Raw genomic sequence first — 14,493 nt, 5'->3', positions numbered from 1 at the left:
CTGTGTGGACTATAGATGACTGAATGCCTGTACAGTACGAGACTCTTACCCACTACCCCGAATCGAAGAGTCCCTGTCGGCCTTAGGGAAGGCAAGATACTTCTCCTCCTTGGATCTGGCCAGCGGGTATTGGCAAGTGCCCATGGCCGAACATGACCGTGCGAAGATGGCGTTCATATTACTCATGGGACTGTTCAAGTTCAATCGGGTGCCTTTCGGCCTGACTAACGCCCCCGGGACGTTCCAGCATCTGATGGAGATGTGCCTGGGTGATTTGAACTTCGAGGCGACACTGTTTTATCTTGACGGCATAATTGTCTATGCCGCCACCTTTGATGAGCACCTCCATTGACTGGAGCAAGTACTGAGTCGCCTACAGAGTCATGGCCTAAAGGTGAAGCCACCTGTTCCGCAAACAGATCGAATATCTCAGTCATACTGTGTCCGGTGAAGGAGTCGGGCCCACCCGGGAAAAGGTGGCTGCCGTACAGGAGTGGCCTACCCCGAAGACAATGAAGGACGTTCTGGCCTTCCTGCGACTTGACGGGTACTACCGAAGATTCGTGAAGAACTTCACCTGCATAGCCAACCCATTGCTGGAGCTACTTAAGGGAGTGCCGGCGGGCTCCAAGAATCAGGCGATTCAGTGGAGAAGCAGCCAGGAAGAGGCCTTCCGTGCCCTAAAAATGACCCTGACCAAGGCCCCAATACTTGCCTATGTGGATTTCTTCCAACCAGTCATACTCCACACTGATGGGAGCCTACATGGTCTGGGAGCCGTGTTATCCCAAGTACAGGAGGAGAAAGAGCACGTGATTGCATACGCCAGCCGCTCCCTTCACGATTCTGAGAGGAACCCAGATAATTTTAGCTCTTTCAAATTAGAGTTGCTGGCTCTGGTTTGGGCAATGACCGAAACGATCGCAGAGTATTTGTCCGGGTCCGAAGTACTGGTGAGAACTGATAACAACCCGCTGGCTCACCTGGAGAATGCGAAATTGGGAGCCCTGGAGCAGTGGTGGGTGGCCCGCATGGCCAGGTACCAGTAAAAGATCACCTACTGGTCTAAGGCAGAGAATACTCACGCCGATGCCCTCTCCAGAGTGACATATGAACAGCCTGATCACGACCGCGATTAATATTTGGAGGGCAGATGAGGTCCCTAGCTTCCGAATTTTCGTGGGACCGCTGGTCGCGTTGCAGGGACAGATCGGAGAGACGTCGGAAGAACAAGTGCTAGGGCAGCCAAGAGATGACTGGGTCCGACTTCAACAGACTGACAGAGAAGTTGCCCAATTACGTCAATGGGTGGCTTTGAGACAGGTTCCCAGTCGAGAGGAGAGGAGTACCCTGTCCCCGGGGGCAATGAAAATGCTGGGACAATGGGAGAGACTTTGCGAGTCGGGCTGCTGTGCCGACAGGTACAGCTACTGCGAGAGTTCGGGATCACCTGACATGTGGTGATCCCAGAGAAGTTGGTCGGAGTAGTGGCTATGGAGGCTCATGAACGAGGGGCTCATTTTGGACCAGAGAAGACATTTCAGTGGTTGCAGAGGCTGGTGTATCACCCCCGACTGCGAGCAACAATAGAAAACACTTGTCGAAGATGTCAGAGCTGTGAGCTGGTTAAGCCCCCGGAGCAGCGTGTCCCCATACAAACCACTGTGACTTCTGCCCCCTTGGAGGTGCTGATGATCGACTATTTGACTGTTGGACCGGCGCATCTCGGGTATGAACAATGCCTGGTAATGACAGACCACTTCACAAAGTTTGCGGTGGTGACCCCGACCAGAGACCAGACCGCCGAATCAGCTGCGCAGGACATCTGCCGAGACTTCATTCGGGTGTACGTCTGCCCAAAGAGGATCCATTCTGATCAAAGCACCTGATTCCAAGGCAGGGTGATGGAAGAGCTGCACCGGTTGTACAGGATTGAGAATTCACGGACTACTCCTTACCACCCTCAAGGAAATGAGGCCTGTGAACGCTTTAATCGGACATTGATCCAAATGCTCCGCACGTTGGAGGAAGATCGGAAGGTACGATGGCCTGAGTTTGTGGCCAAGCTGGTGTGGGTCTACAACCGAGTGAATAGTATGACGGGGTTCACTCCTTATACCTTAGTGTTCAGGCGAAAGATTAGAGAGATTACAAAGTTAGAGCTGGACCCCGAGGAGGATTACCCACAGACGAGGATGTCTTCCTGGGTCCGGGAATACAGGCATCGACTGCAGACCCTCCGACGGTTGGTACAGCAAAACTTTTGGGAGCTCAAACATCATGAGACATTGCCTCTTCGAGGGACAGCTCTGAGGTCCGGGGAGCGGGTGTTGGTTCGAAACAGGCGGCCCTGGGGCAAATTGAGTAGGCGGTGGGAACGGACCCCCCACCGAGTGAAGCACAGGGTTGGCGCTGAAGGACCTGTGTATGAAGATCAACCCGAGGGGGCTGAAGTAGCCCCTACCAGAGTGGTTCATCTGTGGCCTTGTCTGTCTAAAGATGACGAGGATGAAGAAGGATCACCTGCTTCTATAGAGGGTCCTGTTACAGTTGCCCCAAGCCACGATGTGGATGAAGAAGAATTGTTGATTCTTCCTCCGAAGGGAACACCATCGGTTGAAGCCACCCGGCAGGCAGAGATTGATAATCCGAGTGACCCTGCACCCCCCATCGGTCAAACTGAGTTACGCCAGTCAGAACGGACAACAGTAGGAGTCCCTCCTCACCATTACGAACAAGATCAATTTATATGGCAACGTATCGTCCAGGAAGTCCAAGAATGTGAACGTTTAGTGAAGGAACTCTCGCCCATGGAATGGCAAGTTAAAGGAGAATGGGAGTGTAAGCGGGAAGACTGGGTTGTAGATACTTTCAGATCAAGGGATCTGGAACTGCCGGGGCTGTGCCCCTGGTTGCAGGGGGAAGACAGACTGTGAGCACAGGAGTCAGGTGACCGGGGAGCTGGGGGCGTGTCTAGGAAGAGGGAGAAAAAGGAGGTTTGCGTGGGAAAGCAGGCAGTTGACAGTTGGAGTCAAGTCCGACTAGAAGGAGTACAGACACAGGGTCCGTGGAGCCGAGCAAGTGAGGTGCAGTGTTATGGACTAGGGGCTCAGCGGGTCAAACCGGGGACTGCCCGCTGCCGCCAGAAGACAGACGGAGCATTGTTTAGGCGGGGAAGCCAGAAGAAAACAACACCAGCATCAGCTGGCAACTGCCTTGTGGGGAACACGAGTCAGCTAAGTGTAAAACTGCCAATTACAACCTTTTCGACTCTGCTACATCTAGCCAAACTGTGGATTGTCGGTTATAGCCTGTTACATGCTACTTCCCTTTTGTCCCCATATTTCCCCTGTTACTCTCTGCGTGGAGATTGACCCTGTTACAATAAATCCCCCTGTTTATTAACCCTGTACTTGCTGCTCTGTGTTTCTGTGTCACTGCATCTAAATTACCTGTGTCGCATTGCTAACACTCTTGCACCCCTCCAGTCCATCCTCAACTCTGCTGCGAGACTAGTTCATCTCTTGCCTCGCTACTCCTCTGCTATCCCCCTTTGCAAGTCCCTTCACTGGCTCCCAATTGCCCATCGTATCCAGTTCAAACTACTAACACTAACCTACAAAGTCATCCATAACCTTTCTCCTTCGTACATCTCTGAACTAATCTCCCGATATATTCCCTTAGGTAATCTCCCGTCCTCCCAAGACCTCATTCTCTTCTCCACACTTATTCATTCCTCACCCAATTGCCTCCAAGATTTCTCCCGAATATTGGCCATCCTATGCAATTTCACACCTCAACACGTCCGATTAGCCTCCACATTTGGATCCTTCAGATGGAATCTGAAAACCCATTTCTTCAGACAAGCTTACAGCCTGCCATGACCTTGCTTGATTCCACCTCCACAACACCGGAGCTACTGCAACCCCCCCAACCTACTGTCTTCTTTCCCGTTCCTGTAGAATGTAAGCCCGCAAGGGCAGGGTCCTCTTCCCTCTGTACCAGTCTATCATTGTTAGTTTGTTTACTGTAAGTGATATCTGTATTTGGTATGTAACCCCTTTTTATGTACAGAACCATGGAATCAATGGCGCTATATAAATAAATAAATAATAATAATAATAATAATGTAGTGCATGCAGCAGTTTTGAACAAAGCCACAATCACTAAAATGTGGGGCTGTTCACATGTCTGAGTGGTCCGCACAAAATCATGAAAATGAGTCTGATCACAATCCGATTCATTGGTTAATATCACATGTATGAGGCCGTGAAAACATAGGAGAGCACTCGGATGCAATCCGTGTGCTGTCTGCTTTTCTCTGTCTGTCAAGGAGAAGCTTGAGAAACCATGGGGATGAACTGATGAAACTGATGGCAAAAACTGACACACTGACACTCTGATCAAAAACACTGATGAAACGCGGACCGTTTTTTTGTGTGCGAGAAAAATCATTAACATCTGAATCTAAGGAAAAAATAGAACCTGGAGAAATATGGTGTGTATTGTGCATTTTCTGATTTCCTAAGACCTGCCAGCCAACATCAAGCTGCAGCGTTTTTTAGAAAGAAAACAAAACACACAGAAAAAGCACTGACACACGAAACATATTTAAAAATGTAAAATGCTTACAGAACACCACAAGTCACAGTTAAAGCCTTGTTTGCAGATTAATTTGATTAAAAGGAAAACATGGAAAATGAAGGCAGCCTGCATGGACAAATATGGTGGAATTAAAGCTGCTCAGAAAGTCTTATGTAAAGTGGATATAATTTTACATGATTTACAGCTACTGTAACAGTAAATTAACGCCTTTTCCCTCTCTACTGCAACATATGCTTCTTTTTCAAAACTTTCCATCAACTGACCACCAAGGCTAAAAAATAGTTCAAGTAGAATTAATTACAATTTGTATCTGATGAAGCGATATAAGCACAGATGTTCTATGTTACATTTCAATGGAAATTTGATGATAGATTAAGATTGGATTTCACACTTTTTTTTTGGATTAGCAGATGGTAGCCAGAAATAGATGCCATTTCTTTATGAGAAACAAATCGGGGCAGAGGTCTTGAACCACCAACTTACTGACCAGTCTTTACTCATTTTTGCCGACGGATGTGACAGCAATCAAGACATAAGTGCTATGTTATTCCACTATGCTGATTTCAACATCAAGTATTATCACTGTTCCAAAATAATAGATGAGAAACTGTTCTGTATCCGCATATAATAAATGTGCATACAACTGAATCATGCCACTGATGATGATTCAGCATCTGAGAATTAGCCATTCATGTGTAAATGTTGGTTATTGTCATTATTATATATTGCCATATAGTAGGTAGATCCTTAAGATACATATATTAGTATGTATGTGTGTGTTATTGTATGTGTATTACTTGCAATGGTTTATGATCAATCAGCTTTATAGTCTGCAAATGTAAAATCTAGCATCGTTGATATCTTCATACTTTGGATTTCTAGTTTTGGATATTTTTTTCTGTACATTTGTGCCCTAAAAACTACAGACAACAATAAGCTGTGCTACCCAACACGCAATAACAATAAAACATCTGTATATAGGAAAAAACCCAGCTTGTTGATAGTTCCCTCATATGAATGTATGGTGTTTATGCTGCAAAATTAAATTAACAAAATAAGTTAACAGCTATATTGTATGGTAGATTTTACAGAAGCTGACTATAGTGTTAATGGTAGTCAATAAGCAACCTCACATAACAAAATATCACATGCATTATGCACACAAAATAGAATCTGCTGTTACTTGTCCATCATCTGGACACCAAAAGTCAGTTAGAGACATAGGTCAAGCTTGTGACAGACAAGAAAATGTGGCATGAATGTTTAAACAGAAAATTCCACCATATCAACTATACTTTACACCAAACTTTACACATAAACGGTGCTCAGATAATAAGGGACTATTCCTTTCATTTCCAATTTTTTGAGATTTGTAAACAATATAAATGTATAATTTTGAAAGTGTTTGTATAGTTGCTGCTGTAACATGAATGTCCATTTTTTATCTTTTGTATTGTGTATTCTTCATCCTACATTCTAGCAGTGCCAGTTATCTGCAAAGCTTTCCTAGTGTCTGTCAGGATACTATCACACAGAAAATGCCCTTATCTTCAAAAGGTGTTTCTGTCGGATAGCGCCCTTACTGGCACTCCCACATCTTAAGGAGTCATGCAGCTTATGTCACATAGTGGCTTTGTATAACCCCATGTATTCTCGTACTCCTGTACTATATATTCCTTCTTGTTCTGATTAACTGATCTTTGTCTTTTTTTTCTCTTTCAAAGCAACAACATAGCACATAAATATTATCTGGCGGTTGATCCTGTGTCTGGCTCAATATATCTGTCTGACACAAACAGTCGCAGAATTTACAAAATCAAGTCCCTGTCAGGGGCCAAGGATATTACAACTAACTCAGAAGTCATTGCTGGCAATGGAGAACAATGTATGCCCTTTGATGAGGCTCGATGTGGTAATGGAGGAAAAGCAGTGGATGCCATTCTGACTAACCCACGAGGTGAGTAGAGAAGCTTTCAGAGTATTCTTATTCTGTAGGTAAATCTATATAATGACAATAATAATTATCCATTACAAGATTTAGATGATCTCAAACATTAAATCACAATTTTATAGTTCATGGTTGTTAATACGGAATCAGTGAATTGAAGTAAAAAATAATGAAAAGATTAGGCTTGGTTTTCACGTGCAGCGATGAAATAATTTCTTATGTTCGGAAATGACGCATTTGTCTGGTTAATTCTTTGTCTGATCAAACGTACATAATTATTTTTAAATTATTTATTTTATATTAGAAAAGTATCCAGCACTATTTAATACTGTCATTGCAACTGTCCTAACATGTCTATTTTATTAAATATTGTATTCCCAATAAGTGAATAATTCAGGAGCACCTATTTTAGCACTCTGCTTAGTGCTGTACCTCTATTATTCCACTTTAAAATGTATGAAAAAAAATGAAATCTGGGTGTTACTAGTAACACACTTTGACACTGTCCAGTCATTATTACAACATATAATTCTGAAGCTGTATATTCCTAGCACTCTCCTGATAGCAGAGGGAAAAGAAGCTCAACAGCACATGCTATTCCATGTCTCATTTTATGGAGAACAGGAATGAAACATACCAGCATAGCACGTCATCCCATGTCTCAGTGTAATGCTTGGTGGATGGTGGATGTGGACCCACTGCGCCTCTGACCGGGCTTAACCTGGAGGGGCATAACTAAGTAATTGTGTTCACTAGAAACTCTGATGGTGAGGATAAGCTTTGCTGACAGTAGCCAGCAGGTGCCACCCCAGGGCAGTCCCCAGGTCTGCAGCAGCTGACTGGAGAGCGGAGGTGCGGACGTGAGGTATAGAAGGGCGAGACAGTGGCGTAGTCAGATGGTCCAATATTAAGGCAAGCAGCACAGGATCAGTAAATGTAACCGATGTCAGGAGCGGAGTGGTCAGACAAGACAAATAAACAAACCTAGTCAAAAACTGGAGAGTCAAATACAAAAATGTTTAAATTGGACTCTAGCAGACAGACTGGCTAGGAACCAACGTTCAGGCGAGGAGTGGAAGAGGGATCTGCCTAAGGCTATGTGCACACAGTGCATTTTTTGTGCGTTTTTTTGAGCTTTTTTTTCAGGTCAGAAATGAGCCAAAACTGCATTGCAAACCTTATCCCATGGTTTCCTATGACATTTTACAAGTTCCATGCACATGATCAGGATTTTTCCTGACTGAATTTCATGTGCAGAAAAAGAAGCAGCATGTCCATTCTTTGCGTGTTTTTGCCTGCGTTTTTCCTATACAATGCATTGGAAAAAACGCATTGGCAAATTCACAGGCAAAAATGCATCAAAAAATGCATGAAACTGCTTCAAAAACGCTGCAGATTTACCGCAGCATTTTTGCTGCCAAGAGGTGCAGAAACGCTGCAGAAATTTTCCTGATCGTGCGCACATAACTTTATATACAGTGGTGGCCAAAAGTATTGGCACCCCTGCAATTCTGTCAGATAATACTCAGTTTCTTCCTGAAAATGATTGCAATCACAAATTCTTTGGTATTATTATCTTCATTTAATTTGTCTTCAATGAAAAAACACAAAAATAATTGTCCTAAAGCCAAATTGGATATATTTCCACACCAAACCTAAAAAAGGGGGTGGACAAAAGTATTGGCACTGTTTGAAAAATCATGTGATGCTTCACTAATTCGTGTAATTAACAGCACCTGTAACTTACCTGTGGCACCCAACAGGTGTTGTCAATAACTAAATCACACTTGCAGCCAGTTAACATGGATTAAAGTTGACTCAACCTCTGTCCTGTGTTCTTGTGTGTACCACATTGAGCATGGAGAAAAGAAAGAAGACCAAAGAACTGTCCGAGGACTTGAGAAACCAAATTGTGAGGAAGCATGAGCAATCTCAAGGCTACAAGTCCATCTCCAAAGGCCTGAATGTTCCTGTGTCTTCCGTGCGCAGTGTCATCAAGAAGTTTAAAGCCCATGGCACTGTGGCTAACCTCCATAGATGTGGACGGAAAAGAAAAATTGACGAGAGACTTCAACGCAAGATTGTGCGGATGGTGGATAAAGAACCTCGACTAACATCCAAACAAGTACAAGCTGCCCTGCAGTCAAATGGTACAACAGTGTCAAGCCATACTATCCGTTGGCGTCTGAATGAAAAGGGACTGTATGGTAGGATACCCAGGAAGACCCCACTTCTTACCCCGAGACATAAAAAAGCCAGGCTGGAGTTTGCCAAAACTTACCTGAGAAAGCTTAAAACATTTGGAAGAATGTTCTCTGGTCAGATGAGACAAAAGTAGAGCTTTTTGGGAAAAAGCATCAACATAGAGTGTACAGGAAAAAAAAAGAGGCATTCAAAGAAAAGAACACGGTCCCTACAGTCAAACATGGCAGAGGTTCATGATGTTTTGGGGTTGCTTTGCTGCCTCTAGCACTGAACTGCTTGACTGTGTGCATGGCATTATGAAGTCTGAAGACTACCAACAAATTTTGCAGCATAATGTAGGGCCCAGTGTGAGAAAGCTGGGTCTCCCTCAGAGGTCATGGGTCTTCCAGCAGGACAATGACCCAAAACACACTTCCAAAAGCACTATAAAATGGTTTGAGAGAAAGTACTGGAGACTTCTAATGTGGCCAGCAATGAGTCCAGACCTGAAACCCATAGAACACCAGTGGAGAGATCTCAAAATGGCAGTTTGGAGAAGGCACCCTTCAAATATCAGGGACCTGGAGCAGTTTGCCAAAGAAGAATGGTCTACAATTCCAGCAGAGCATTGTAAGAAACTCATTGATGGTTACCGGAAGTGGTTGTTCACAGTTATTTTGGCTAAAGGTTGTGCAACCAAGTATTAGGATGAGGGTGCCAATACTTTTGTCTGGCCCATTTTTGGAGTTTTGTGTGAAATGAACAATGATTTGATTTTTGCTTCATTCTCTTTTGTGTTTTTTCCTTGCAAGCAAATTAAGTGAAGATAATAAGACCAAAGAATTTGTGATGGCAATCATTTTCAGGAAGAAACTGAGTATTATGTGACAGAATTGCAGGGGTGCCAATACTTTTGGCCAGCACTGTAGGCCCTGCTGGCACGGGATAGGCCGGGGAGCCTAATCTCTGCAGGACACAACAGGGTTAAATTTCTCTGGAAAAATGGATATCACATGCAGATGCAGCAGTGCTCAGGAGTGATGCAAGAATCAACTCAGTGGGGTGGCCTGACACGAGGAGAAACCGCGCTGTGAGTAGGGCGGCGCTGAGGAGGCATATGCGTTACCGCTGTGACACCCAGTTTATAGAAAGCAGGTGGCGAGGATTGCAGCATAGCACAGGTTATTACAGGTCTCAGGTTGTAGAAACCATGTAAAGTACATACCAGCCTCAAGGCCGTATTTTACGCTCACGCTGCCCTAGGCACTTTAAGTGGTCTTCTACTGGTAAGTCAGACTGAAAGTGCTCATTTCCCTCATTTAGTAGTTAAGGTCCCTATGCACATCAGACTAACATACTCTAAACCTGTCTATATCTATGGGTTCGGCTGACATAAGAAGAGATCAACATGTCCCCCCAGCTCTCACACTGCTCCTTTGATGAAAAAATAAAAATGTTACCACTAAAATATTTTATAAAATGAACAAGTTTTGTATTGCTGTAATCAATCATACTGACCTGTAAAATAATACTGCCAGGTCATTTTTACCACACAATGAATACCATAGATACAAAACCCCAAAAAACAATAGTGTAATTGAATTTTTTTCCACATATTTTTTTAGTTTTCCTGTACAGTATATGGTAAAATAAATGGTGTCAATCAAAACTACAATTTGTCAATCAGCAGTAAATATGGCCACACATGCTTTTATCGTCACAGATCATTCATTGTTGTAATACAAATGTATGTTCCATGGAGCACATCAATATATTGTACACCTTACGATCACAATATAATACGGTTCATGCTTTTAGTAGAATAAAATATGAAACCACTAACTCATTCTTTTTTTATGTACAGTGAGGAAAATAAGTATTTGAAACAGTGCCTATTTTGCAAGTTTGGACCTCAAAAAAACTGAGACCACAGTCTCAAACATTACCGTTAGTAACACTCTACTCCATCATGGATTAAAATCCTGAAGGGCACGCAAGGTCCCTGTGCTTATGCCAGCACATGTGCAGGCCCGTTTGAAGTTCGCCAATTACTATCTGGATGATCCAGAGGAGGAATGGGAGAAGGTCATGTGGTCAGATGAGACCAAATTAGAACTTTTTGGTATCAACTTCACTCTCCATGTTTGAAGGAAGATGAAGGATGAGTACAACCCTAAGAACACTATTCCAACCATGAAGCATGTGTGGAGAATTCCTACTCCACTCCCCTATAGAACTGTTCATCACTGTAACTATGTGTGTTGCAGTCATGATAAAATGTTTTATGATATTGCCATTAGATGGCAGCAGGTTGCATATTTATACTACTGTCTCCTGTATGTAGTTGGGATATAGGGAGTTAACTAGTTTGGGCCGCCCCCAGTGAAAGGGACTGAAGGATTACTGGGAGTTGAGTTCAGCCATCTTAAGTCTGATAAGGAGCAACAGTCAGTGAGGACCGACATGCTAGGAGACTGAAGAGAAGAAGGACGGGTGTGTGTGGGGAAGATATGGAGGATTAACAGCAGCAAATACACCAGAGTACAGCCTATACTCAAGTAGTCAATTTGTGGACTCTGGTCTCTTCCAGGCGGTAGGCATTATTGGATGTGTCAGGACTAGGGCAGCCTCAGCAGCAGGTGGTCCCTGATAGTTGGGCAGTGTGAGCCATGGGGTAAAGCAGGAGCTTCCCTACATGTAATTCCAGGGGCAGTTTTCCCCTAGGTCTGCTATACACAGTGAGGAGCACTGTGTGGGGACTTTGACTGTATTTTAACACCTTAAAGTGCAGTTATATGCAACTTGCATTGTACCTGTAATCCTACCTGTCCTCAAGGCCGTATAGGCAAAGTAAACTAGACTGTGTTTTTTGAAGAACTGTGTTGTCTCTTATTTAAGGCTCAGAAGAACTGCACCTAAAGGAACCGAGTATGGCAGTGAGTAGAGACCACCACAGAACACAGTACACTACACACACACCCAGGAACAGACTGGTCCCCATTTTCCTGTAGCGGGACAGGGTGAAGAAGAAAACAGGAGAAGCATCATACTTTGGGGTGCCTTTCTGCAAAGTGGACAGTATGACTGCAACGTATTGAAGGGAGGATGGATGGGGTCATGTATCGCGAGATTTTGGCCAACAACCTTCTTCCCACAGTAAGAGCATTGAAGTTGGGTTTTGGCTCGGTCTTCCTGCATGACAATGACCCGAAACACACAGCCAGGGCAACTAAGGAGTGGCTCCGTAAGAAGCATTTCTAGGTCCTGGAGTGGCCTAGCCAGTCTCCAGACCTCAACCCAATAGAAAATCTTTGAGCTGAAACTCAATGTTGCCCATCGACCTCCCCGAAACCTGAAAGATCTGGAGAAGATCTGTATGGAAGAGTAGGCCAAAGTCCCTGCTGCAGTGTGTGCAAACGTGGTCAAGAACTACAGGAAACCTCTGACTTCTGTAATTGCAAACAAAGGATTCGATACCAAATATTAAGTTCTGTTTTTCTATTGTATCAAATACTTATTTCATTCTATAAAATGCAAATTAATTATGTAAAAATCGTACAATGTGGTTTTCTGGATTTTTTAAGATTCTGTCTTTTACAGTTGAAGTGTACCTACTGTACGCTAAAAATGACAGACCTCTCCATTCATTGTAGGTTGGAAAACTTGCAAAATTTGCAGTGTATCATGTACTTATTTTCCCTACTGTATGTATAGCGTGCATCACTGCTCTATTGTCTTGTAAATGAATACTCTTGTAATTCTAGGATAGAAGGTAAAATAATTTCCAGAATTGTAGGTCTTTCACACCGTTGTATTGGAATAAATAATTAAATCTGTTAATTGGATATTAATTTTCATGATCAAATGCTATCTCTTTTTCAGGAATCGCTGTTGATAAGAATGGATTAATTTATTTTGTTGATGCGACAATGATTCGAAAAGTAGATCCGAATGGAATAATTTCTACGCTCTTAGGATCCAATGACCTTGCAGCAGGACGACCTTTAAGTTGTGATTCTAGCATGGACATCACTCAGGTACAGTTGTTTTTTCTTATATTTTATTAAAGTGTATGTCTAGTACTCTAAACTCTATTGTTTACAGCCAAGCCATCAAATACAATTGGATATGTTCCAACCCTATGGATAGAAACAAACATCTTGATGGTTTCAGAAAGACCTTTTTGAATCAGGGCTACCATCCAAGAACAATTGAGAACCAGATTACAAGAGCCACCAGAATATCAAGGAATCATCTCCTACATTACAAAACCAAACAAGAAAGCAACCGGGTGCCTCTAGTAGTCACCTACAATCCTAATCTGGAGGCGCTAAGGAGAGCTGCATGGAAACTACAACCCTTACTACAAAAAGATGCCCGATTACAATCCATATTTCTGGACTCCCCACTTCTGTGTTTCAGGCAGCCCTCAAATCTAAGAAGCATCATTGTCAGAAGCTCCCTGTCATCTCCACCAGCTACAGGTACCTTTCTTTGCAACCAGAAAAAATGTAAAACCTTACCGTTTATAACAACCACAGACAAGATAAAGATCCCCAATTCACAGCAGAACTGCAAATCTCAAAGAGAAAGAAGAATCTCAGAATATAAACTGATGATGACCTTTGACACTTTCAGAGCAGGAATGAATGTGTCGCATGGATTTATGTCATTGTACATCAACTAAGGAATGTGCCCCTCAAACTTGTGAGGCCATTATAACACTGGACCTAGTCACAGAGCAATAAAACCTTCACACTCCTTATCTATCAATGCTAAAATATTTATATCCAGAACTGTTTATCTCTTCCATAATAACTCTGCTTTCCATCACCTGTCTTATCTATTGCAGAATTTTTGTGTCTTATTGTGTATAAATATGTGACTCTTCAGATTTTGTGTTTTACTAGCCTGATGAAGAGACCTGCGTAGTCTCAAAAGCTTGCAGTTTGTTACCATCTTTACAGTTAGCCATTAAAAGGTATCAACCACTGAGGACTCTCAAATCTAAATATGTTTCTATCTACTGGCTAACACGGTACAAGAATATATATTTTCCCTATATCAAAAAGGAGGATACCAGAATGTACTGCATCGTCATGGAACTTAAGTCACTTTTGAAGAAGCGTGCACAATTGGACAGCGACATTTTTTTCTTATCTAAATGCAAAAAGGAGAATCTAATTCCTAAATGACTCTGGATTGCAAACCCAATTCTTCATACCTACAATACTCATTATGCACAAAACCTTTGTCACAGGACTTCTGATAGACTAAGGAACCACCTTTTGCATGTCTTCTACAGCATCACGAGTAAAGTCCAAGGGCATTTTGAAACTCAGAGGAAAACACTTACAGAAAACACAGAGCAAAAATTAAAGTAATATTGCAACAAACTACAGACTCTTCTAATTCATAACAAGGAAAAGAAGCTGCACAGATTGCACCTAAACTCAGGACTCTATACAAGCAGCTACAAAACAAAGCCAAAACCTGACAATTTGGACAACCACTCCATTCCAGACACAGAAGCATCTAAGCTTGTAATTTGTTACCATCTTTTCAGTTAGCCATTAAAAGGTATCAACCACTGAGGACTCTCAAATCTAAATATTTTTTTGTCTAGTACTTTAAATAGATGTCCTATCATTAGGATAGGTTATCAATATCAGATAATGATAATATCAGCGACACCCAGCACCCTCAACAATCAGTTGTTCTTGGTGTCAGCACTGGCCAGTAGAGACCAGTTGTGG

General features: G+C 42.9%; 1 protein-coding gene across 11 annotated transcripts in view; it reads left to right on the top strand.

The window, feature by feature from the left end:
- TENM2 (teneurin transmembrane protein 2) overlaps nt 1-14,493 on the top strand; it is a 2,544,132-nt gene that overhangs the window by 2,203,335 nt on the left and 326,304 nt on the right. For all 11 annotated transcript variants that reach the window (XM_073651122.1, XM_073651120.1, XM_073651119.1 and 8 more), the window contains 2 exons: nt 6,330-6,562; nt 12,620-12,774. In XM_073651122.1, coding sequence (XP_073507223.1) covers nt 6,330-6,562; nt 12,620-12,774 — 388 coding nt within the window. The remainder of the gene's footprint in view (nt 1-6,329; nt 6,563-12,619; nt 12,775-14,493) is intronic.

Source organism: Phyllobates terribilis, unplaced genomic scaffold (assembly GCF_046119375.1).
Source record: "Phyllobates terribilis strain yellow unplaced genomic scaffold, ASM4611937v1 Scaffold_11__3_contigs__length_659146591, whole genome shotgun sequence".
In the NCBI taxonomy this organism is placed as follows: Eukaryota; Metazoa; Chordata; class Amphibia; order Anura; family Dendrobatidae; genus Phyllobates; species Phyllobates terribilis.
This window is presented reverse-complemented; position numbering and strand designations above follow the sequence as displayed.